Here is a 25744-nt window from a genome sequence, read left to right on the forward strand (position 1 = left end):
TGTTATATGGCTTTTGTCTTAACGAAGCCACCCATTACTGTAGAGCCATAACTCGCAGGAAGCCAGCTGTCAGGGCTGTGGCTCAGGCCCCTCTGGGTGGGAGGCAAGGGGAGAGAAAGAGTGTCTGTGGCCAAATTCCCTTTTAGACACCTGAGCCTGGCTTTGTAACCAGAGAGTTTCGTCTTTTCCTCACTCCCATCTTCCTTGAGGAGACCCGGCACCCTTCTTGCTCTTCAGCCTTGGAGAGACAGCAGGGACATCTCCGGGTCTAGATTCCTTGGTTTGCAACTCCCTAAGTGCTGGGCTGGGCTGGGCTGGGCTCTGCGGCGGCAGCGGATGGCTGGCGTTTGGCGCTCTGATCTAGCGCTTCCCTTTGAAATCTACCCCCTCCTTTTTTTTTTTTTTTTTAAACCAGGTATGATGATGTCAAACGTGATGCTGATGCTACAGTTACAGACACGGCCCCTGCTGGCGCAGCCTCTCTGATTCTCTCTTCCTCTCTACGTCCGGCGCTGGGTTTTTTTTCAGACAAGTGCATCTCCTAACCAGGTCACATTTCAGCTGCGACCCACTATCCGTCTGTCACCGGAGTCAGACCGCAGGAGGAGGGCTGAGGAAGACTACGGCGTTTGCTCCCCCAACTGCGGGGTGGGAAGAAGGACATTAAAATACTGCAGAAGTCAAGACCCCCACTCCCTCACCTCAGGTCGAATTCAGACCACGATGCGCGCTCCGGACTGCGGGCGGCTGGCGCTGCCGCTGCTGCTCCTCACAGTAGCTGCCCTGGCCGAAGGCGACGCCAAAAGGCTCAAGGAGGGCGAGACCCCCGGCAATTTCATGGAGGACGAGCAATGGCTGTCGTCCATCTCGCAGTACAGCGGCAAGATCAAGCACTGGAACCGCTTCCGAGACGTGAGTCTGCGGGGCTGAGAGGGCTGAGGGCTGGGGCTGGGGGTTTGGGGAGGGAGCTTTGGAGCAGAGACCCTGGGGCTGGGAGTGGCAGCTGCATGTCGCAGCCACAGGCTCCCGCAGCCTAGCCGGTTAATTGCACCAAGAGTAAACAACGAGCACCCACCGGGCTCCTGAGACCCCTCCTCATGTACTCCCCAGCCCAGGAGCTGGCGGGCTTGGGACCCCCAGTCCCACACCCTCCCAGAGCGAGGAGTTACTCTGGGGGCGTGCGTAAGCGACGAGGTCTCCCCTTCAGGCTGGGTGCGGAGAGGGGTGCGGGTTGCAGTGGGGCGGGGGGAAGGGGGCGGAGGGGAGTAGGGAGGGAGGGGCGGACACCCTGGCTTTGCCTGGGCTTCCGACCTGCTCCTCTTTTTTTTTGGTGAGCCATCCCCAGGTGTCCCCCTGGGTGGATGATGCAGGTTCCACATACGGGCCACTGCAGAAGGGGCTGGTCTGGGTGGGGCCGGCAGGGACAGTAGCATCGTCTTGCGCTTGCCTTCTATTCCTATCTTGGGCTTTGGGTAAAGGAGAGACAGAAGGGGACAGGGCCCTTGGTTGGCGCTTTGAGTTGGGGTCGGGGGGCGCTCTTAGCAATCCTCCTAAGGCGAGATGGTGAAAGGCGTGTCCGTGATGGGGGGGCTGGTGAAGGCAGTGAAAATACCGGAGGCCACCTCTGGGTGGCCCCCAGAGCCAGGTCTGGGGTCCCCATGCTGAGGGACGCGAGCACTAATGGAGGCTGGTTTTCCAGGACCAACCTTTCACGGGGGAGCGCGGCCCAGAAGTTGGGGAGCTCCAACCTGGAGGGAAGACTCCCTAGCCCAGTGGACTTGAAAAGCAGAGGGGAGAGCTGGGTATGGGAGCCCTTCGGGGACGCCCGATGGAACCCAGGCTTAACCTTGTGCCGGACTTTGCCGGGTAGGGGGTGGGGAGGCGGCTGCGGAGGAGCGGGCGTCGCTGCAGCACTTTGTTTACGGGCACCTGTAGATCAGAGGGGAAACTGAAGGCTGCCATGTTCGCAGAAGGGGAAGTAGGAGTGAGGAGGGGAGGGCAGAGGGCGTGGCTGGGGCCCAGAGAAGGGTCCGGGTGGGGGTGTGAGGTGCTGGATGTGCCCGGATGCTCCGGAGGAGAGGAACGATGGTACCCCGCGATCTGGTGCTTTCCAACACCCTGTCCCCAGAAAACCTCTCCTACGACCCCAATTCTTGCTCCTCATTCCCCAGATTCTCTCATCAGACCCACCTAGTATAACACAGGCCACACCGTGACCTTTCTCATCTTAAATTGTGTGCATCCAGAAGTTCCTTAGCAATGTGTTTAAAACACACATGCTTCATATGATTTCCAACCACATGATGGAAACAGGCAGAAATATGCATCTTTTTGTTACCCTGAAACAAGTGACTGTTTATCTCCAAAGTCAAACTGGTAGGTTGTAATTCATCAGGACTCTCATGCTGCCTGGTCCTCAGGGCTGAGTGGCCTGGGCCCGAGTGGGCGGTTTGCCCCACCCCACGGCTGGTCCAGTGACAGGAGCCTGGAGCTCCAGCAAGACCTTTTCCACATCCCCTGCAGGCCCAGCATAGATTAGCTGCAGTCTCCTGCCGCTGCCTGGGAAGCAGCCCGGCCACAGCATCGAGAGCATGGCAGCAGGCTGGCCCATCCTGAATCCATGTGTCACTTGTCCAGGCCTCCCTCTGACTCGTTGGCAGTTTGATCTTCCATAATGGGCCTAGTGAAGGTCAGAGGGAAAAGAAATGCTTAATCAGAACAGTACAAGTTTTAAAATAAAAGCTTCCTACCCACCTCCCTTCCACTGACTTCCAATAGCCAACTCTGTGGGTGAGGATAGATGACTGACTGCATGACCCCTGGCACAGGGCTGCCCACCTGTCTCCCTGTACTGATGCCAATCACTTCCCCCTTCCTCCCATGCTCATCAGAAAAAAGCCACCAGAATGAAATCCTGCACGACCTGCCCCCATAGGATTCATGGAAAACTTCAAAGCATGTGTTGGTTTGCGTGGCCTCAGGCATTTATAGGGTAGATTTCCTCTAAAACCCCATTTAAGGTAGCCCTGGCTATAGGAGAATGGGGTCAGGGAGAGAAGGAGGACAAGGAAGGGTGGGCAGGAGGACCTGGCTATACGGATCCTTTGGCAGCTTCTGCAGAAATGCAGGAGGCTGCTAGCTCAGAGCCACTGCATTGCATAACTCTAGGGGTGCCATGGTGTGAATGGTGCCCCCTGGAGTTGTGCAGTGCACAGACCATGCACAGGGGCTCTGCCAGGACTGCAGACAGTTCTCATTCTTCCCCTGTTAGCAGAGGCCCCACTTCCCACCCTAAGGACTGAAGGCCCTCTAGTTGGGCACAGTAGCATCGGCTTGATGTACATTTCATCAGGCAAGCTTTCTTGAAAATATGCTCCTTTCTTCTCAGAAGAGAGGTAGGAGTTTCTTTTGAACCTCTGAGGCATTGCCAGATGGACCCTGAACCTTGTTGATAATCAGTCACAAAATGGTGCAGGGCCCCCACTCTGCCTCAGCGGAAGGGAGGCAGGCAAGCAGGGGGAATGGAATATTCTTGGGGAATAGGATCAAGGAGTCGATAGTGTGGGTGAGGGAAATGTCTCCATTTAATGGTTGGACTGAATTGAGAGGGGAGATTGAGGGAATCATGTCGGAGTGGTCAGGAGAAGGAAGGAGAGAAGGTAAGCGCGGGCCGTTGCTCCAGTGTGGAATTGGTCTGAGCTGGTTAGTGGGGAGTTCAGCTTAGCATTCTTCCTCTGAGCACTAGGATTATTAGGGGTGTGGGGTGTTGTGAAGGATTTACTGGCAGAGTAATCCTCCCCTCCAGTGGGCGCGGGGCTCTCACATGTGTCAGGAGAGGTCTCTGCCCTGCTACCGAGAGGAGGGAATTTCAAGTCAGAGGAGATGGGGATCTAGCTGTGCCCTGCTCTGTGCAGGCCTGGGCTTTTCGGAGTCCTGCTCCCTAGTGCTACTATCTCCGAATTCACTCCCTGCAGAAGTGGGTGGATTTTACTGCAGTCTTTGGAACAGAACATCCAGAGCCTGGTAGATAGAGATGGACACTTGAGAGGAGACAGGCCCATTACACAGCATTCTTCCTGGCAGCTTCCAAGAGCTGGCTGGACAGCACTGACCGTTCTTTTTCTTCTTGGCTCTTCTCTGCTTTGTACCACACTTCCATTACATTTTAATGATATTTATGAGGATCCAGCACAGTGCTGGGCACCCCGGAGGCACGCAGTTAGCACGTGTTGAATCACTGGTTGCAGGGGGTGCTTATATCTGCCAGTCCCTGCAGTCAGCACTTTATCCCTGTGGCCTCTTGTGCCCTCCAACAACCTGTGAGATAGTTACCATTACTTTATATTCCACCCTATATAGGACACAGAGGCACAGAGAAGCTGAGTAACTTATCCACGGTCAAATAGCGAGTAAGCAGCAGAGCTGGGATTTGAACCCAGGTCCTCTAACTCAACTTTGCTTTTTAGAGAACTCTAAGCCTAACCCTTAGTGGACATGGAAAAGAAGAGTCTACCCTGGCTTGTGCCCTATGGGCTCAATGATGTCTGGGCAGGAGCAGCACCTCCTAGGAAGCGGGGGGCCAAGGCTCTCAGTGTCTTTGGCAGCCTGCCACCAGCCTGGCCTAGCGACCCTCCAGAGCAGCTCTCTACCCAGGAGAGGCATGAGGCCTGGGTTCAGGTTCTGATTCTGCCACTGCCTGGCAACATTATGCCAGGTACGTCACATAACCTCTCTGAACTTCAGTTTCAGTCTAGGAGACTGAAATGGACACGTGAACATGAAGACATCTTGTCAGAGGGCTGGGGGGCATCCATTTCAGGCAATATAGAAAGAAACTCCAACCCCATAGAAAAAGCACCAGATGGATCAGTGTTTCTGGGGCTAGCCCACACCATGCCTCTGGCTCCATGAGAATGACACCGATGTATGTTTACTAATTCACTCATTCACTGCAGATCTGAGCACCTCCTCTAGGCCTGTGGCTTCACCATGAACCTGGGGTCTGGCCCAGGGAAACGTCGCCTGCTGGCTACTTGGGATTCTCATGTTTTTATGAACACCAAGTAGGCCAGTAGCAAGTTTCAGCCACAAAGGGCCTCCCTTGTTACCACCCCTCCCCTCTCCCCACCCCATACTGCTGAACCAGTGCAAGTGTGGGAATGAGCTGCACAGGTGTTCGTGGATAAGTGTGGGTGTGTGAGAAGAACCCCAAACTGGGTCAGGATGGATTCCATCATTGGGATTTGGGGATGGGAGGCTGGGTCCTGCCCTGGCCTCCTCCTCCTCCACCTCCACTTTGGGTTCAAATCCTCTCCCACGCTGGAGGGGCTGGCGTCGCCCAGAGCAGTGTAGTGCAGTGAGAGACTCTTGAATACCCAGTGGGGCTCCAGGCCTTGGGAAGAGAGGGAGAGAAGAGCACTCTTTGCCTAGAGAGGCCGTCTGAGTCTCCTCTCAACTTCCAGGCAGTCTGCAGAGGATGGCCAGCCAACACCATCCCCTCCATTCTCCAGAAGGTCAGAGGGCTGTCCGGAGGAGTGGACGAGCTCTATCCTACCCTGAGCCCCAAGGGCCCTGGGAGGGTGCTCAGCTTGTCTTCCTCCCTGGGGGAGCCACTTCCAGTTTCTGGCCCTTGATTTTTCCCTTGGTTTAATGGACAGCCCTTGTCATTCTGTGACTCCAGAAGATGAGGCTAGAGCCCGTCCACAGCCCTCCACCTGCACACATCCCCCCCCCCCACAACTGCCCCCTTGCCACAAGCTGAGCAGCAGGACTTTGGGTTTAGGAAAAGGATTTTCTTTTTGCTCCTGAGGAGGTATCTGTGACCAAGTCAGGGTTGAGCATGTATTAACCAGAGACCAAGAAACCTGAGAAATGAGGCCTAATGGCATCCTGGGGCAAACACCAGGCTGAGGATGGCCATACTGCCGCTGTGTACGTTCCCTTGTAAGTGTAATGTGGGTCTTCTTAGGGCTATAGACAGGGAAAATGTGTCTAACCTTGGCGGGCAGACCCAGGCCCAGCTGCAGGCTGTAGGGTGATGGGATTCTTGAAATGTCGCAGCCTCTGACCCCCTGAGGGCTCAGCCAGTGTTCAGTTGTATGTGTAGCCCCTTCCTTGGGGTTGCTGCAGCATTTATTGGTCATACACACATTTGGCACATGCTGGTGCTGCTTTGCATCATCACTTATGCTGTGGGCTTGTATCTCAAGAGTCCTCCTGCTGGTGTTTATCACATTCCTCCCAAGGTAAGTCCCTGAGGGTAGGGTTTGGGGATAGACTGCTTTGTGACCTTACCACCCCGTCCTCAGAGCATTGCATGGGGTTTTTGTGCACACAGTATGTGCTCAGTATAAGTATATGCACCGTGGAATAGGAAAGGCAGGAAGGGTCTCAACTAACCTGTCCTCTGAGCCCCTCCCTCTTTTCCCCAGGGAGCAGCACTGTGGATTCAGGTGGTAGAGGGCAAAGGGAGAGCTGGGGCTGAGCCACGCTGACTATTTGGGGTGAGCTCTTCCTCTTTCTGGACCCTGAAAGGTTGGGATAGTCACAACTAGAACCCCGGCACCCTGACTCCAATGATTCATTTGTAGGATAAGGGAGTACGTGCTGCCGTGAAGGAACATTATCCCGCAGGCCTCCCTGTTCTCCCCTGTGTCTGTGGGCCTGGACCTGGCTGCAGCCAGCCTTCCCCTTTCTCCTGGGAAGTAGGGGGCTCAAAATTTCCCCCCACCTCAATGGGCCCACCGAGCAGGTGACCCACCCATCAGACCTGTGGGTGGGTGAGCACAGGGCTTCCTCCGGTGGAGACCAGGTTCCCTGAGGCAGGGCATCCTGCCCCTTCTCTGACATCTGAGAAGAGGTCAAGGCTGCACACAGCAGGAAGGACAAGCCAGGCCGGGCCAGTGTCTTACTCCTGCTTGGATGCAAGCTGCTGGCTCCTTCCCTGATCCCTTGCTCCCTTGCACAGGTTAGAGGACGTGGAAGAGTCTGAACTTGTTAAGGCTCCTTTTCCCCTCTTCTCAAAGTTCTCAGCTTAGGAGAGGGGGGGCAGAACTGGGGAACCTCAGCAGCATTAAGCACTGAGCGCTGAGCCTCCACGTTTTACAGATAAAGGAACCGAGCACATCCAAGCCCATGTGCTCTTTCACAACCCCATGTCTGTGTTTCCTCAGCTCCAGTGTCTGGCCCTCCTCAGAGATCCCTGGGATTTAAATCCTGCCCCCCACTCATGTTCCAGAAAGGAAACAGAGGTCCTGAGGCAGCTCAGAACAGAACTCCAGGCCCACCCTCCCCTATACCTCTCTCTTGTTCTCTGCCCTCTATGGACCCCTGGGGCCACTGCCTGAACCAGAAACCCAAGGACTGGGGCCGAGATGCCCCTGAAACTGTGGAGAGCTCAGGCCCCGCGGAGTGTGGGGATGGGGGGTCAGCGCGGGCATACCTGAGGCCAGGTGGAGCTCCTGGCATGCTGGCAGTGATAAGCACATTTTTGTCCTCCAAGGAAATTCCTCCGAGCAGAGAGGAGGTGGGAGGCGGGGAGTCTGCCAGATGCCTGACTCCGTCTGTTTGTCCAGGCCTAACAGCCTCTGCCGCTCCCTCTGAGAGCGGGGCAAATATTTAATGACTGCCCCCCTCCCAGCCTCCTCCATGTGGAGGGTGCCGCCTCCTCAAGATGCCTTCCACCTGGGCCTGTGACAGGGGTGTCAGGCCTCAGCTGAGAAGGAGCCAGGCGGGCCCAACTTCACCCCTGCTTGTTCCTTTCTGGGTCCCTCCCTCTGTGCTCCCCCGCTCTTTGCAGGGAGAGGTAGGAGGAGCCCCCAGCTACAAGTTCCCCACTCCTGGGCCTTCTCAGTGGACTGGGTTGCATCAGAGGTTCCCTCGCCTGAGGAATGAGGCCAAAATAATGCCGGCTACGGGGCCTTTCAGAGGTTGAGAGAGGCCTGGCCCACTTCCATTTTTAGAGGTTCTCGATCTATTAAGAAATGAAGAAGTGCCATAATAGGGTTACAGAAGTTATGGTTTCTTTAAAGTCTCATGATGCACATCTTTCGGTCCTGTCGGTGTGCCTCTGGCTGTAGCGCCTCAATTGGAGAGGTCAGAAGTCTGCGTTTGAGGCTCCTTGTGACTGTGAGACCCAGAAGTGCCTCTTGTCCACCTTGTCCCCCAGACTCCCACCGTATGTGCGGAAGAACCCAGCTTCAGTGCTCCTGTTTCGTGAGTTTTGCAAGTATAGAGCTTCACAGTTTACAAAGTGCTCTCATAGCTGTTATCGCACTGGGTCCCTCCACAGCTCAGGGAGGAAGGCAAGGGAGTCACCCTTACTTTATAGGCAAGGGAAGGGGCTCCAGTGAGGGCAAGGCTCTCTAGGCCACAGTCTTGTTGGCAGTCAGAGGCCAGGCCAGGCCAGTACCCAGTGCCCTGATTCCACGCCAGGGCGAGGGTGGGGGGTGTCAGTCTCTCCATCACAGTGTGCTGCAAAGAGGCAGGTGGAGATTTGCCCAGGTGGTTTTTAGCCCTGGGGCGCTGCTCTTCTTCTGCTTGATTCACTTGCTGTGTCCCATCCTCCCCACCAGATGGAGAGGCTGGGGGAGATTGGGTTAATTCAAGCTGTGAAGTGAGCGGGTGATTTGGGTGCTAATTAAAATGACAGGAAGTAAACAGCGCTTGGAAACACCCAGCATGTGCCCCCTAAGCCCGACTAGGCTTGCGCACTCACTGCCATTTCTCCCCCAGCTTGGCACAGTGGGCCCTGTCTCCATGGCAACCGGGCTGAGCTGCTGAGATCAAAGCAGGAGATGGGTTAGCTCCAAACCAGCCAAACCAGGGGCGGGTGAAGAGGGTTCTGGAAATGCGTGGAGAAGGGGGGCCCCCAGGTGTCTTCCCCCACCACCGCCAGTCTCTCCACTCTGCTTACAAGACTCCCTGCCTAGGGGTTGGAGCAGAGCTGGTGTGGTGGGAGAAACCACCCATGGGCTGGGATTGGGCCTCCTGGGTCCAGTCTTGGCCTGGGACTTTCTTTATCTGCGAAAATTTATGGAGCAATACAGGGTCCTGGTTAGGGGCACAGATTCTGGAATCCCAGTTCTGGGGGTACCAATACTCTTCTGCTGTGCTGTTGATGTGTGATCCTGTATAAGTCACTTAACCTCTCCAAGCCTCAATTTTATCACCTGAGAAATAGGATGATAATAGTGATTTTCTCTTAAATTCTCATGAAGAGTAAAATGAGCCAATGAGTGCAAAGTGCATAGCTCAATGCCTGCCACACAGTAATTGCTCAAAAGATGTTAGCTATTATTGGTGTATTTTTACTATTGCTAGGTGCTGGGCATAGAAAGGTGAACTTTATATGGTCTCTGCCCTCGAGGAACTGGCCACCTAAATAGGGCAGAAGCAATGGCATTGCTTGGTGTAACCAGAGCAATAATAACTTCTACTAGGTGCAGTCCACCTGAAGGAAAACTAGATACGGGGCGAGGTTAGGGAAGATGAAGTGTGAAAGCCAGGTTTTGAAAGATAAATAGAAGTTCAGGGGCTGGATGCAAACATACATTCCAGAGGGGGAAGAAGGCTGTGCCGAGGCCTGGCCAGAGTGATACATCCACTGGAAGGACATGGGGACAGGAAGAGACTCAGAGAAGATGGACTTTCTTCTGTAGGTGACAGGGAACCCTGTGAGGGTTTTTAAATGTAATATTTATTGTGGTTTTTTTCCCCCTTCATTACAAAAGTAATACATGTTCATTGTAGAAATTTTAGAAACTTGGAAAAAGGCAGAAAGATGCCCAGATTCTCTACTCCTCTCCCCCAGAGGAAACCACTGTTAACATTTTGATATGAATGCTTTTTACCTAATCATCTTTAAACATTTTTTTTTCAAAATAAGAGCAAGCTATATATTTAGCGAAGGGTTTTAAGGTGGGAGAAACATGATCAGAATTATCTTCTAGACAGATCCCTGTGGCTGCAGGGGTGTGGAAGATGGGCGGGGTCAGGGAGAGCCCAGAGGAGACCCTGCAGTAAGTGAGGCTGGGGTTGCTAGGGTGGGACCAGTGGGCATGGTGAGGGGAAGGCAGGCTGGAGAGAGAGCAGGAGGTGGAGTGGACAGGACTTGCTCCTCTCACTGAGACCCCTTGGGGGCAGCTCTCCTCACACCCCACTGGTCTCTTGCTCTCCCAGTGGTGGCCACTCTCTTCTCCATTTGCAGGGGCCCCTCATGTGGCCTCTCCCTGCCCATTTCCTGTCCCTCCACCATTTTTTCCACCTGAAGTCTCTGGTCTCTTCTGCTATAACAGCTTTTATTTGTTGAGTATTTTGTGGACACCAGGCACCCTTCAGATACCATCTCCTTTAATCTCTGAGCGGTCCAGGAGTTAGGTGCTGAGCTCCTCCAGGCCGAGGTGCTTGCCCGAGGTACGCTGGTAAGGGAACATGGGCTTCTGTGGGACTCCAGGGCCCTCTTTCCCCCTCGTCCCCCTCTTTGGCTGGGTGCTCCCATTCTTCTGGAACTGAGGGTCCTGGGATCCAGAACCACTTCAGCCTCCCCCAACCTCATCCACCACAGCGGAGACAAGGAGCTTAGCTAGAATCCAGGGCAACCCTTGTATACAAAAGGGGCTCAATCCCTGTATCCTGAATCAGGGGGAGTCTTAGCCTCACTTGGGTTGGGGTGGGTGGAGATGGCTCCCCACCAGGGCTCTCACAAAGCAGCTGGATGGTGAAATAGCCCTTTCTTTGAACTCTCTCTTCCCCCAGCCCACTCCCCCCTGGATTTCTAATCAGAAATTCTTGGTATTGACCATTGAGAACCTTCTTTGTTCTGGGTCCCAAAGGCTTCTGCTCACAGCCTGGTTGGAGGTTAAGGCGTTAGGTTAGGTCCAGAGTGAGGGAGAGAATGAGCAGGCGTCAAGGCCCTCGGCTAACACCCCTCCCTGCTCCAGTTCAGGTGTGGGTGGGTTCCGGGGCACACAGACCTTGTTGGTTGAAAGCAGGTGACTCACACAAGCCACTTCCCCTGTCCTCTTCACAACCTCATGCCCACTCCCCTTCCAGAGGATGATGGAGCAGATGGCAAGACCCCAACTCCATGAAGGCCAGTCCCTACTTTTGCCCCAACTTGTAACCCTGGCCTCAACCACTTGGCCATGTTCAGCCTCATTTCCCATCTGTGGTGAGTGGACACCAGGGGAGGGACCCCTCCACCCTGATGAGTTCCTGGAGAAGAAGGGCTGGGTCTGGGCTAGGTTCCTTTGGCCCTGGCATAAAGGGAAATTATGCCGCAGTTCCCTGTCGGCTGCCTGGCGGTCTTCTTAGAAGCTTGCCCAGGGGCTCAAGAGGGTTCCAGCCATGTCCTGTGGAATTGGGTGGGTGCCTGAGCCAGGAGCCTGGGCTGGTCTGTTCAGTGTCCAGGGGGTCGCCCAGGCCAGGTTCTCCAGAAGCCCCTCCTGTGGCTTTCCTCCTGCTGCTCCTGGGTCCAAGGACTGCAGGACACTTGGCTGCTTGGACACATATGTGGGTTGTTACTTAGTTTCTAGATAAAAACCAACTGGCATTGGGTGAACTGTCTTGAAGTGTCCTTCTTTCCTACGAACACCCAGCACACACTGTTGCTTCACGTGTGTGCGTGGATACAGATGCTCACAGACGACACGCATGCCTGCACACACAGGTGCTTTGGGACACACGCCCATGAGTGTGCACGTGTGAAGACCCAAATGAATGCACACACGTGTGCATGTGCAGAAGCACACACTCAGGTTTGCACCTGACCCCAGCGTGCTCTACCTGGGTCTGATGCCAACTGCTTGATCGGCATGGCCCCTCTCTGGCCTTTGCCCAGGAGGCTGTGTTGATAAGGGCTCTTGCCCCTGCCTGTTCCTGATGCTTGTCAACTTCCAGGGGACACATCAGAGGCCTCAGAGCCCTTGGGCTTTCAAGGCCTTGTGGGTGCCCTCTGGTGCAGGACCCCCATGCCCTCTTCCCCAGGCCTGACAGGAGTCTGGTCCCTTCCCACCCCTACCCCACAGTGTGGCGTCATCCTTGCATAGTTTTGATCCTTGGGTGGGACTCACGACGAGGAGGCAGCTACACGTGGCTTCTCCTGCCCCTTGTCCTCCAGCACCTGGAGCCCCATGCAGAGGAGGCTGGCAGCTGGCTCCTTGGCACTGCCAGCCTCCAGTCCAGAGAAGCCCTCTCCCGCCTGCCTGGCAGAGCTGCTACTGGGAGCACCTTGGGAGCTATTTATTGGTTTTCAGCTGCTGCCTCCACCGCACAGGAGAAAGTGGGGAAACCAGAGGAGCTGGGGTTTTATGCCAGTGAGCTAGGCTGGGTGGGAGCTGCTCTGCCTCTGGCCACTGCGGGGTCCACAGGCCCAGGGGAGGGACTTGCAGCCGGAGGAGGGTGAGGAGAGAGCTCCCATGTGCCCCGGGTGCCCGACAGTGTGCGGTATCCAGAAGAGAGGTCTGTGCTGGGCATTGGGTGACCTGGGTTCTGAGACGGTGGGACTTGGGTCAGGTCATTTCTTGTCTCTGGACTTCCCGGCCTCTCCTGCACATAGAAGGGGCTGGGACAGATGACCTCAGAGGGCCTTTTCAGGATCTTCTGAGTCTGAGGATTTGCAGCTGGGCGATGGTAACTGAGGAAGCTGTTTGGAGGGGCCGTGGTCCCCCTTTCTCTCAATGCACCATCTGAGTTCTGCACGCAAGTCAGACCTTGACTGAAAAACAGGTGTCAGGGGAGGGGACTGCCTAGGAAGGGAGGGACCCTGGTAGAAGGAGAGAGGGTGTTCTGGAACAGTCAGGGCATAGGCATGAGAATCACTTCCCAGGCAGTATGGGCCCCTCAGACATCTGTCCTGATGGTGGGGTGAGGGCTGGTTCCTTTGGGACCAGCTTCAGGGCCTGAAGTAGAGGGATGGGGCCTCACCCTTAAAGCCATGGGCCTCACCTCTACTGCTCCTAAGACCAGCCCTGAGCGGGCTCCGGCCTCAAGCTCTCTTTTGTAAAGACATAGGAGTACTGTTCTCCAGTTGGAGGCCATAGAGGTCAGAGGATGGTAGCAATCAAAGACCATTGCCCAGCATCCACCGTCACGTGATGAGGCCTGGGGAGCCCTGACCACATGGTCTGAGGGTAGGCCTCACACTAAAATCCTCGTCTCTCCCTCTCTCCTCCTGCTCCGGTTCCCGTGGCCTGCTGCTGCTTGCTGATCCCCAGGAGGTAGAGGTGAGTACTGCCTGGGGCTCCACTGCATATGTATCTGCAGCTACACACCCCACTCTCTTCTCTTCTCACTTGCACACTTACCCCAATTTCTCCTCCCCTGCGTCATCCAGTGTGGGATGGGGGGTGTGGAATAAGGAGATAGGGGAATAGAGGAGAGGCCGGAAGAGATTCTGGACATGGGTTTAGGGGGATAGAGGTCTGGGGGAGGCAGCTGGCAGGGCCTGGGTGGACAGGGGTCCTCTGGGAAACCACGAGGATGGTGGCAGTTGGCATGCGGAAGCAGTGGCCCAGCCTTCTCCTCTGTTGGCCCTGGAGTTGAACTTCGGCTCTAGGATGTAAATCTTAGCCCTTCCCTTCTCCCTCACCCGCTCTGTCCTTCCCTAGGACGACTACATCAGGAGCTGGGAGGACAGTCAGCAAGCAGATGAAGGTAACATGCCCCTCCCACATTGGGGAAGGTGACTGACACCCATGAGGACTTGAGACCAGAAGGCAAGTCCTGATCATGGCTTTGGACGCTCCCTGGGGAGCCGGACCAAATGGGGATGGAATTTCCAAGCCGAGGAGCTCTGGTTATCAAGGGCTGATAGAGAGAGGGGCTTCCCAGCTCAGAAGTGGGGCTGGGGGCTCCTGGGCTCTCTAACACTGAGTCCCAGGTGACCTGTGTCCTAACTCTGTGTCCCTGCAGCCCTGGATACCACCAAGGACCCCTGCCAGAAGGTGAAGTGCAGCCGTCACAAAGTGTGCATTGCCCAGGGCTACCAGCGGGCAATGTGCATCAGCCGCAAGAAGCTGGAGCACAGGTGAGGGCCTTGGGGAGGTGGGAGGCCTGGAGGGGGTTTGCTTAAAGAGCAAGGGCTTAACTAATACATAGGAGAGGATCAGTGATCTTTTGCTTGGGAACAAAGTACTCCAAAGCTTAGTGACTTAAAACAACAAATGTGTGTTATCTCACACAGTTTCTGTCAGGAATCAGATGTGGTTCTATTGGATGGTTCTGGCTTAGGGACTGTCAGGAGGTTACAGTCAAGATGCTGGCTGAGGCTGCAGCATCTGAAGGCTGCACTCAGGATGGAGTGCTCACTTCCAAGCTCACTCACTTGGCTGTTGGCCCTAGTCAAGGGGACCTCTCCGTAGGGCTGCTTGAGTGTCCTCTCAACATGGCAGCTGGCTTCCTGTAAGGCAAGTCATTCAAGGGAGAGAGCAAGGAGGAAGCCACATTTATGACCTAGTCTTAGAAGTCACACATTGTTACTTCTGCCACCTCTATTTGTTAAGAGCGAGTCTTAAGTACTGCCACACTCTAGGGGAGGGGAATTAGGTTCCATGTTTTGAAGGGAGCAGTGTCAAAGAATCTGTGGACGTATTTCAAAACCACCACACTGTATGAGGTCAGACACCAAACTGTGGGACCCAGGGAAAAGCACATTTCCTCTCTGGGCCTCGGTGTCCATATCCGTAAGACAAATAGGTTGGCCCAGATAGTTTGAGGTTCCTTCCAGCTCTGACATGGAGCCACTTCATGAAATATTTAAGGTTGTAGCTTCTGAGGCTTTTAGAGGAGGGAAGGAGTGAGGGGCATTTGAGGCCTTAGCTCCAGCCCAAGGACAAGACCCTGCCTGACTCCAAGACCCCCTGGAGAAGGTCCCATTTCCCTCCCCTTTCTCCTTAATCATAGAATCAGAGACCAGAGACTTGGGGTTGCAATCTTAGATGCCTCTAGGGGCCTGGCAGGTAATGTAAATGCATGAAGAGAACTTGGTGACAGACCACTCTGGTGAGCCCAGGCCTTGTGGAAATGCAGGACCAGGACTCCCATATCTTCCATTTTAACTAGGCCAGAAATCCAGGTTTTTTTATGTGAACTCTTCCATTTTGCAAATGTTCATGAATAACCCAATTAAAAACAAAAACCCTTGGTGGTCAAACAAAATGATCCTACAGGCCAGATGTGACCCATGGGCCATCAGTTTGCAACCTTTGATTTGGTCTTACCCCTACCCAAGTGTGAGTCCCTTTTACATCTTACACTTGGGCCTGGAGTTACAACCTGAGGGCCCTGCTGGAAAGGGGAAGCTGGGGGTCTATACCCTGCCCTGTTGGTTCCACCTTTATGAGCCAGAAGAGGGTCTGGCTGGGGGTGATGGGAGGTGGGCAGGGGCAGGGAGGCAGCTGCATCTACTATAGATCACCAAGAGCAACTTCTTTTTGGAACCAGTCTCCTGAACCCTCCCTTGCCCTGTCCGTCTCTCATTTTTGCTTCCACCCCTGTGCCCTCCCATTCCGCTCCTCCTGTAGGATCAAGCAGCCTGCCCTGAAACTCCATGGAAACAAAGACACCATGTGTAAGCCCTGTCACATGGCCCACCTCGCCTCCGTCTGCGGCTCTGATGGCCACACTTACAGCTCAGTGGTGAGGAGCTCTGGCCCCAGGAGGGGTGGGGGTGGGTGCACTGGAGTCCGCAGGGAGCAGAGAGGACAGCTCAGCTGGGCCTTCTGTGGGGCTCCCAGTACTGCTGTGGGGCCGGATGCACTTGTCAGCGCATTCAGCGTGGCCGACCACAGCAGAGGCACCAAGCCCAGGAGTCTGAGCCAGACCCTGCCCCTGACCTCGGGCAGGTGCAGGTGGGGGCTGGGGCCTGGAGGAGACCGGTAACTGCAAGTGAGAGTAAGTGAGGAAAGGGCCTCATGAAAGTATGGAGGGCAATGGAAGGAAGGAGCTCCGTCGTCTAGGTGCTGGGGGTTGAAATCTTCCCATGGGTGGATATCCACGTGGACAGGATGGTTCACCAGCAAGCACCAGGCATTCTGGGGCAGGAGGAAGTAATCCTCCGTGAGATGACAATGTGGGAGGGAACGGTGGTTGGGTGAATGAATTCCAACTTGATGGGATTTTTGTGAGGGTTAAATGAGACAGTATTTGTGAGAGCATTTTATAAACTTTAAAGTACCCTAGAAATGCGGGTGCTAATTGTGAATGCTTCTGCTAGCTGTGAGGAGTTGCTTGGTGTCTGGAGGGCATGGACTGTTAGCTGGAGTTGGGTTCTGGGGCTTAGGAACCCTTTTGGGGTGAGATGCAGATTTAAGAGTCACCCGTTGTGGGTGATGATTGACGCTGGGGAGGGGATGAGGTCACCCAGGGAGAATAAGGCAGAGAGAGAGAATAAGCAAAGGGGCAGAAGCTGCATGGAGGAGGGGTACAGAGGACGTAGGCGGAGCTGGTAGAGAGAGGAGGAGAGCGCTGAGTCACACCACCTGAGGGCAAAGCGGGGTTTGGGCAGGAGGCTGTGGTTTGAGGGTCCCAGTGCTGCCCTGTGGGGAGGTGGAGGTCATCGGGAGGTCTGGCTTCCAGCCCAGCCCCGTGGCCTTGGCTGAGTCACTGGGCTTCTCTGAGCTTCCGTGTTCTCTGCTGAGTACGAGAAACACAATTCCTCCCTCACAGAACTGTCGGAGGCCAGGTGAGGTCACGTTGTAAAATGCTACGAGGACCCGCTTCCATGAGCGGTCATCCCATGGGGAGAAAACAGACACGACCAGGGGAAAACACTTGAAGGGCGAGGAATGGATGAACCCCTCTGGAAACTGTAAAGGCCAGGGAATTAGCAGATGTTCAGTAGCCAGTAGCTGTTTGTTATCAAGAGAGCCCACGGAGGTGACTGTGGGAAGGCCATGAGGGAGGGGCCCACAGCCGGTTACCTAGGAGCCAAGGGGACTGTGGGGGGGAAGAGGAGAGGCCAAGAGGGCGAGGAGGGGTGGGTGAGTGGGGGTGAGGGGATGGGGGTTTCCTGGGAAGGACAACTGTGCAGAGAGGCAGGCTGGTGCGGAGTGGGGCTCCTGGGAGCCTTTGAGTCCCCCCGCTTCCTGGGCCTGCTGCCCCTGACCACTGTACACCTGTGGCCTCCAGGGGGATTAGGAGGGCCGCTCCAGGCTGTTCGTGGGTCTGTCCCTCCCATCTCCAAGGAGGAAGGCAGATGTGGCTGCCGTGGTTGGCTGGAGGGTGCCCCTAGCAGTGCCCCCGTCACCCAGCCCGACCTTCCTTTTTGTGCAGTGTAAGCTGGAGCAGCAGGCATGCCTGAGCAGCAAGCAGCTGACGGTGAGATGCGAGGGCCCCTGCCCCTGCCCCACGGAGCAGGCCGCCACCTCCTCCACAGATGGCAAACCAGGTAATGAGTGCTGGGCCGCAGCCAGGCTAGGGGTGGGAGGCGGCTCCTGCCAGGGCCCCGGGACGCCTCCTTCAGGAGAAGTAGCAAAGACAGGGACAGGCCTGAGGGACCTGTGGGTCTGGAGGTCTGGTTTACACGAAGCAGGAGGGCCACGGCCTCATCCCAGGGAGACTGCGCTGGGTGTTTTTAGTGCTAGGGAGTGAGGCGGAGGAGGAAGGTGGGAGAGGAGGAGAGAGAGCCTCTGATTTCTAACTCCCCTTCCCTCTGGCATCCCACTGCCCAGCCTCCAGGCCTGTAGGGCAGCACCCCCAGCTGAGACCATGCTTGCTGCTTCACCCCACCTTCACCCTCCACCCCCTTCTCCCTGTTCTGCCGACTGCAGAGACCTGCACGGGCCAGGACCTGGCTGACTTGGGGGATCGGCTGCGGGACTGGTTCCAGCTCCTTCATGAGAACTCCAAGCAGAACGGCTCAGCCAGCAGTGGGGCCCACCCGGCCAGTGGTACAGGAGCTGGTTGCTCTGCAGGGGAGGAGGGTGGGAGATGGGGGGACGGGGGTACACTGGGCCACCTGGCTGCACTGGGGAGCACCCACTTTTGCTCCTTCCTGCCAGACCCTGAGCCCCTAAAAGAACCTAAACCTCAGAACAAGGGGAGGGAGGCTTGATCAGACAGGAGGGATTTGGGATAGCTAACAGGAGGAACTTCTTAAAGTGAGTGGAAGGAAGCTAAAGCCTGAAATGGGTAGCCAAGGGAAGGTAAGGAATTATTTTCCCTGAAGGGCTTTCAAAACAGGGTTTTGACTGGTTTGGGTGCAGTCCTATGCAGAGGCCGAGGGATGGGCCTTCAGCCACTCTTGAATTTCTCAACGCCGTGGTTGGATTCTGAGCTGTCCTGACCCTGAACAGAGGGCTGGGGCTGACAGAGAGGTGGAGGGATGGATGGACAGATGGATGGAGCGATTTACCTTGAGCAGGTCTGAACCGTGGCCTTCTCCCCAGGGCTGGACAAGAGCCTGGGGGCCAGCTGCAAGGACTCCATTGGCTGGATGTTCTCCAAGCTGGACACCAGTGCCGACCTCTTCCTGGACCAGACGGAGCTGGCTGCCGTCAACCTGGACAAGTACGAGGTCTGCATCCGCCCCTTCTTCAACTCCTGCGACACCTACAAGGATGGCCATGTTTCTACCGCCGAGTGGTGCTTCTGCTTCTGGAGGGAGAGTGAGTGTGGCCCCTCCCAGGGCCCCAGGCCCCCGGCCCTGCTGTGCAGTCTCTGCCCCTTGCTCCAGGCTGTCTTTGGGAGTCGGGGTGGCTCCCTCTTGGCTACCTCCCCATGCCCAGAACTTTTCCTGCTCCCCCACTTCCTGCACTCTCTCAGCACCTCATCTCTTGGAGCCCAGGGAAGCCAGCACTTGAACTCCCTTCCTCGGCAGGCTCCAAGGTGGATTTTGTGGGTCCTGAAGCTTATGCACTTTCGGAGGCCTGCTTTAAGGAAGAGTATTAAAAACTACACATGTAAAATTTCTAGGGCCCCTCAGAGGGCTTGGAAGGGGCTCAGGGTTCCTGAAGCTGAAGCTGGGTTGGCTTCTCAGTGATTCCACCTTTAGGCCCATCTTACAGTACTCGCCCCAAATGTGTGATTATGCGTGTGATCATTAGCCTAGAGATATGTATCCTGAGCCAGGGCAGGACATGTGCTTAGAGATCATCTAGGCCAAGTGAATAACCATCATCGATGGTTAAACTGAGGTTCCGAGGGCTCAGCTGACCAGCCAGAGGTGGGGTAGCCTGTGCTCTGCCCCTGGTGTTTGGCCTGGTCCCCACTGTGGTTGTGTGATGGGAGTATACAGCAACTGTGGCCCGAGGCTGGGGCTTCCTTTAGGGTTCCGCCATAGCTGGTGTGGGACGCTGGGCAGGCAACTGAATCTTTCCGAGTTCAGTTTCTTCGTCCGAATGGGGAGATAACGATACCTCAGAGACTGTTGTGAAGATGAAGTGAGAAAATCTGGGTGCAGAGCACCATGTAAATCACAGATCCCTCTGCCAGTGTGGGGTATTTTGACCAGTTTTACTGCCCGTAACTGCCCAGCCTTCCTGCTCTCTCTGCACAGCTCCAGCACTTTTACTTCCCAGGCCTTTGGAGCTCGTGCTGTCCATTCTGTATAGTAGCCTTCTTGGGCAGGAGGCTGGGAGCTGCTCTCATTTTACAGACAGCCAGGCCCCCGCTGGGAAGGGCTAGGGGACTTCTCAAGGTCACAGACAAGTTAGATTTGGCTGCCAGTTATCTTCAGGCTTCCATCTAATGTTCCCTCCAGTCTTATGTTGCTCCCGGGCCCTCTCACCCTGGGGAATCTGTGCATTCACCTCCTCTTCTGAATCCTGTTTACCCATCCCATGAGTGGCCAAAACCCTCAGAGATACCCCTGGGCTTCTTGGGGGGCCTCAGCACATCCCACAGCCATGGAACAGCCTCTCCCAGTTGGAGCCTGGGTGTTCTTATCTGGCAGAGCCCCTGTGCCAGTTTTGGAGACCTTAGAAGGATCAGTGCATCCCACTGTGGGGCAGCCCTGTGTCAGAGCCTGGGCATTTTCATCTTGCAGAGCCCTCTGACTGGGTTTCTAAGCCTTGAGGGGGCTCAGTGAGTCCCATCAGCACCATGGGACAGCCCCCATCAGAGGCTGATTCTCTCCCTGCAGAGCCCCCCTGCCTGGCAGAGCTGGAGCGTATCCAGATCCAGGAGGCTGCCAAGAAGAAGCCAGGTGAGGGGGCTGGGCTCGGCTCAGAGGAGGAGTCAGGTGCCCCGGGGTCCCTCTGAGGCCCAGAGGCTCTAGCCACTGGGTATCATGGAAGATGCAGAGTTCAGAGGAGGCCCTGGCTTAGGAAGACAGGAGAGGGAAACTCCCTCCTGTCTTTATCCTCGTGGTGGGGAAAGGTCTCCCAACCAGCCCCTCAATAAGTGTGTTTTAAGCACTAATTTTGTGCCCATTCCTGCCAGGACTGGAGGTAGGGATACAGAAGGTTCCTAGAACTCTCTGTTCAATTCACTTCAGCCAGGGTGTGTGCAAAGCCCATAGCAGATGCTCGTGTTCTCGGCAAACATTTGAGTGCCAGCCCTGGAGAGACAACAGCAAACCCAGCCTAAGTCAGAACTGATGGGCAAGGCAGTAGTGGTCCCTGGCCTCATAAAGCACACGGGCTACTTGGGGAAACACAACCCACAAGGTGACACACCAGAAAGACAGAGCGACCGGTTGTGGCTCCTGTAGGTAGCTGAGGTGCTGAGGGAGAGCACAGTGGACAGAAGTCAGCCTGGGGTCAGCGAAGGCCTCTCTGGGGAGCTGGTGTTCAAGAGGAGACCTGAGGGATGAGAACGAGGTAGCCAGGAGCAGTGCTGAGGGCAGGAAAACGTTCTTGGGACACAGAAAGGACCCGTGTGGCTGAGCGTGGTGGTTGAGGGGACAGAGGTCCGAGGGGCAGATCCCATGGGGCCTTATAGCTCCTGGGTGCAGCTTGGCCTTTAACTGGGTAGTGAGACCGGCACATATGAAACCAAACACTGGAACCTCCCTGCAAAGCCGTATTGACTGAGAACCCAGTGGCCTTTGGGGGCAGGCACTAGTGCCACTTCTGCCAGGAAGCCAGGATCTTCCTCCTGGTGGAAGCAATCCTCTCTGGTCTGCATTCCCCTGCCCTGGGCCTTAGGGCACATGTCCTGGGGTGCCTGGTGTTAACATTTCTATGTTATCTCATCCCTACTAAGTGGGCAGAGTCTATCACTGGGGCCCCAGAGTGGGGATGTCAGCCGGTGTCTGTTAAGTGAACAGAGGAACAGCCTGAGGGCAGGTCAGAATCAGAGGGCTAGGAGGAGAAGCTGGCGTTGCCGGCAGGAGACAGCCAGGCAGAGGAGCAGCTGTAGGATGGAGGGCGTCTGGCACAACGAGGTCACACTGGCCGTCCTGCAGGACTTGGGAACTGTGGAGGCAGATGGGAGCCATTGTAGGGGCTGAGCAGGTGGTTTAGAAAGGCAGGTTTTCTTGTTTCTGGTCAGTCAAGCTGGAATAAATGCTGACGTCCAACCCTGGACGTCTGAGCTTGTTGGGGGGTCAGTACCTGCACTGGTTGGGATCTGGTGGGGTCTGGGCCCCTGTGAACCCAAGGTCCCAGGGCCACCTCTGGGAAGAGCCCACACCCCGAGGCCCCTGCTCTGACCCTGCGGGGCGTGCCCCATTCAGGAGTCTTCATCCCGAGCTGTGACGAGGATGGCTACTACCGGAAGATGCAGTGCGACCAGAGCAGCGGCGACTGCTGGTGTGTGGACCAGCTGGGCCTGGAGCTGACGGGCACCCGCACGCACGGGAGCCCTGACTGCGGTAAGGACTGGACAGCCGCCAGAGGCCCAGCTCGGTGTGGCAAGGTTTCCTGCTAGCAGGATGCTAACCTGCCCCTTGGCTTGTTCCCCTCACAGACGACATCGTGGGCTTCTCAGGGGACTTTGGGAGCGGTGTCGGCTGGGAGGACGAGGAGGAGAAGGAGACAGAGGAAGCAGGCGAGGAGGCGGAAGAGGAGGGCGAGGCTGGCGAGGCGGATGATGGAGGCTACATCTGGTAGATGGCCCACGGGGCGCTGGGGCAGGCCAGGGTGCTGACGGCCGGGGAGACAGGCTAGCAGAGGCCTGGACAGAGCAGGCAGATGGCGAACGGATCCAGAAAATAACAGTCTGAAGCTACCCTGGCTCCAACGGGGAGGACCCGATGTGCAAGTGCGCATGGCACGTGTGTGGCGTGTGTGGCATGTATGGCCGGGATGTGTGATGTGTGTGTGTGTGTGTGCGTGTGCGTGTGTGTGTGTGTGGCATGCACTGAAAAACGTGTCCTTGGTCCACACTGCTACTGGCAGAGTGAGTCACCCAAAGGCCCCTTCGGTCTCCTTGTAGTTGTTTCCTTTCCATTTTAGTTTTAAAATACACACATACACACACTGCAAGGTCAAAACTGATTAAATGAGATGCCCCCTTGCCAGTCCCCCAGCCCCATCCAGGCCCACCCTGACACCCTGGGATTCCTTGTCCTGATTTGCTACCCTCTCCTCAATCAGTCCTCCCTCCTCCTGCCCCTGCCCCCCTCTCTTTCCCTTCTGGAGTCAAGCCCTGGCCTGTGGGATGAGGCCTAGGGACCATCCCTGGGGGCAGAGGGGAGGGAGGGCAGGGAGCTGTCTGCTGGCCAGTTTGGCTGTGACACGCCCACCAGACTCAGATGAGAGGGGCTGGGACACCCGCCTCAGTGAGCACTTTCCCTTTGCTGGACTCTCCTCCTAACCCAAGCCAGTGTGACCAGAGGTGGCAGAGAAAGAGCTGGGGGCAGAAGCTGAGAAGTGGAGGAGGAAAAGGCCTTGGCAAGCTGCTGGGGAGGGGAGGGGTGGACCATGTAAGGAAGAGAAGGGGCCAGCTTGACAGGGAGCGTATGCCTTTGCAGATCCAGGTAGCGCTCTTAGGAGTGGAGATGGGGCACCCCTGAATGCCAGGCCCTGGAATAACTTGGGCCCCTTTCTGTGGCTCTCAGGTAGGGGCCTGGTCTGGGCTGTTCTGTAGGGGCAGTAGGTGGTGGTTATGCAGGTGAGCTCCCCCTAGCCCTGAGGGAGGACCACACCTTCCCCTGTCTCCATTGCTGGGGTCCCCCACTCCAGGAACCTGAGGATCAGGCCGCAGGTGAAGAGCCTGGGTCTTGCCCAGGGGTGTGTGTATGCACCCACGTCCTCCCTGACCCCTTAATAATTGCTCCCCTCCCATCCAGACCAACAGAAAGCATTGTCCCTGACACCCTGTGAAGGAGGAGCAGTGGAAAGCTGCAAACTTCTGCCCTCAGAGACCAGGATGTTTCCCCATCTCTCCTCAAGAGAGAGGCACCCCTGGGCCATTTCCAGCCCCACTCCTCTCAGCCCCCGGGCTTGCCCTCCATCCCCTTCGAGGGTCCCCTAGGGCTGCTGTAGTGGAGGGCCTTTCAAGCTCTGAGGTGTTCAGGGTTGTGAAAAGTCAGAGGGGACAGGTCCGGGGCAACCAGAATCTGAGGCCATGCTTCACTGTTCCCCCAAATCTCCTTACCGTGTGGCAGCCAGCATGGAGGAGAAAGTGCCCCAAGTTTTGTTTTGTTTTTTTTCTTACTCTATCCAGTTCTCCCTGTTGAAGCAAATTTTTTAACATCTTTGGTGAAGAATTTCTTGCCTGGATTTGGGCCTCTGATGCCCTTTGGTGTGTGGTGAGTGCAGTGTGTGTGTGAGTGCAGTGTGTGTGTGTGTGTGTGTGTGTGTGTGTGCGTGCGCGCGCGCGCGCGCGCGCGTGCGCACGAGCCTAGGGACCATCCCTGGGGGCCTGGCACATGAGGAGATGAGGAGGAGCGCCCTGTGTGCTGGGTGGTGGCAGGATGTGGGGTCCACGTCGTCGTAAGTTTCCCTGGGCAAGCCTCCCAGCCTGGCTCCCCGGATTCTTTACTTCCACCCCGGAATCCACATCTTACAAGCCCTCCCTAGGGGGAAATAATGAAACTCCAGTTAGCCCCATGAACCACTTCTCATTCCACAGCACAGTTCTGATTGTTGAGGTGTCGCGCTGTTCCAGATCCCCCTCGCCTGTCTCCCCCTCTCCCCTTCCTGTCGTCCCAGTCCTTCCTCTGGTCCCCGGCTCAGTTCAGGGAAATTCCGGTTCACGTCAGCCCTCTGCTGTCTGAGCACAGCTCCTCTCAGAGCTACTTGAAACTTCCTGCTCTCGCTAGGATTGGAGTCTGTCTGTCTCTTCCCTCTGCCCTGGCTCAGACTTCTGGAACCGTCTCCTGGGCGTGGCTGTTGAGGATGCTGGGGCGTTCTGGGGTGGGGAGGGCGCAGAGAGGGAGGAGTGCCCCTCTCCTTTTACTGTTGCCCTCCCCTCCTGGGGGTGCATGCCCTCTCTGGGTCCTCTGGTTGTGCACGTTTTTGTGACCTTGTAAATATGTTGTAGAGAGAAAGCAAAAGGCGCTGAAGTAGACCCTGGTGGGACTCAGGGGTCCAGCATTGCCCTGTCTCTGAAGCCCCTACGCTGCTTTTCACCCCACTCTCTGGGACCGAGACACCCGCCCCCTGCAAAGTTAGACCAAGCAGCTTGTGCCCAGTGGGCTGAAGGCCTCCAAGTCACTTCTTGTCAGACAAGGTGCAGGTTTCCTTGTGAGCAAGGTTGCAGGGTGGTCCTTCCTCAGCTCCTTGGATGTGTGCCCTTGACCAAGCTGTCTGCCACCTGGACCCTCCCATGTCCCTCTTCTCGGTGTCCTCTCTCTGTCCTGTCCCCACTCCCCTGGCTTAGGCAGGCAGCGGGATTCGGGCTGTGTTGGAAAGAGCTCGACCACATTTTCAGAGAAGTTTCTTGCCTGGCCCTGGAGCTGCCCTTGGCCACCCCAGGCCTTCTTACCCACTGGTGCTGGGAGAGACGGGCACGTCTAAGATGGGGCAGGTTGGAGTTGGAGGGAACAAATGTGCCTTGAGAGACCACTCAGAGAGGGTTCAGGGCGATGGGAAAGGAGGTGTGGGAGCTCAGGAAGAAGGAGGAGGGAGGTGAAGCTGATGAGAGTGTGAGGGGGTGTGACTGCCCCTCGTTGTCCCCCTGGGGCTGTGGCCACATGTGGCCAATGGTCACACTTCCGTCCTCACACCAGCCTGCCTGGTTTTAGTGGGCAGGCCACCCACTCACCTCTCATGAGCTCCATCTGCTTTCAGCTTCACCTGAGTGGGTGGGGGTCCATTGGGATCAACATGGGAACCCTCCATTTCACCAAAGCCTCCCCCGCAGCCCTTGGGGAGAATGGGTGGCTAATCCACTGACCCCCGGCATCATCGTGAGGCTGTGGGCTGGCAGGGGTCAAAGGGAAGAGACACCGGGGGTGCCAAAGGAGACTCGAGACATCCGAGGAAGTCCCAAGCAGAGCAAATTGCTTTATAGCCTGAAGCCTCCTTAAACTGTGTTACGTGCAATAACTGAGCTTAGAGTTAAGAATTGTGTTCCAAGTGCTTGGATTTCCGTCTGTATATTTAAGTGCTGAAATCGTATCTCTCAGTAATTTTAGATGTCTTAAAAAAAAAATCGAAAAACAAAGTGTTAGACTGTGTCTGTGCATTGATGGGCACTCAAGCGTCCCGTGGGTCACCCCACCCTCTTCCTCTCCCCTGTGCCCCCCTCCCCTCACATTCACCCCTGCCCCCCGCCTCCACTTGGGGACCCCGCCTCGTGTTGTCTTTATCTGCCTATTAACTCAGCCTAAGGAAACAAGTACACTCCACACATGCATAAAGGAAATCAAATGTTATTTTTAAGAAAATGGAAAATAAAAACTTTATAAACACCA

At 56.0% G+C, this 25744-nt stretch overlaps 1 protein-coding gene across 1 annotated transcript; it reads left to right on the forward strand.

The window, feature by feature from the left end:
- The first annotated feature begins 414 nt into the window (after positions 1–414).
- Positions 415–25744, forward strand: SPOCK2 (SPARC (osteonectin), cwcv and kazal like domains proteoglycan 2). The gene is made up of 11 exons (XM_030862536.2): positions 415–912; positions 13215–13223; positions 13608–13653; positions 13912–14026; positions 15522–15636; positions 17272–17386; positions 17769–17888; positions 18387–18605; positions 20081–20143; positions 21617–21754; positions 21850–25744. The coding sequence occupies exons 1-11, from the start codon at positions 724–726 to the stop codon at positions 21990–21992; spliced, it is 1272 nt and encodes a 423-aa protein (XP_030718396.1). The 5' UTR covers positions 415–723; the 3' UTR covers positions 21993–25744.

This window comes from Globicephala melas, chromosome 16 (assembly GCF_963455315.2).
Source record: "Globicephala melas chromosome 16, mGloMel1.2, whole genome shotgun sequence".
Classification (NCBI taxonomy): domain Eukaryota; kingdom Metazoa; phylum Chordata; class Mammalia; order Artiodactyla; family Delphinidae; genus Globicephala; species Globicephala melas.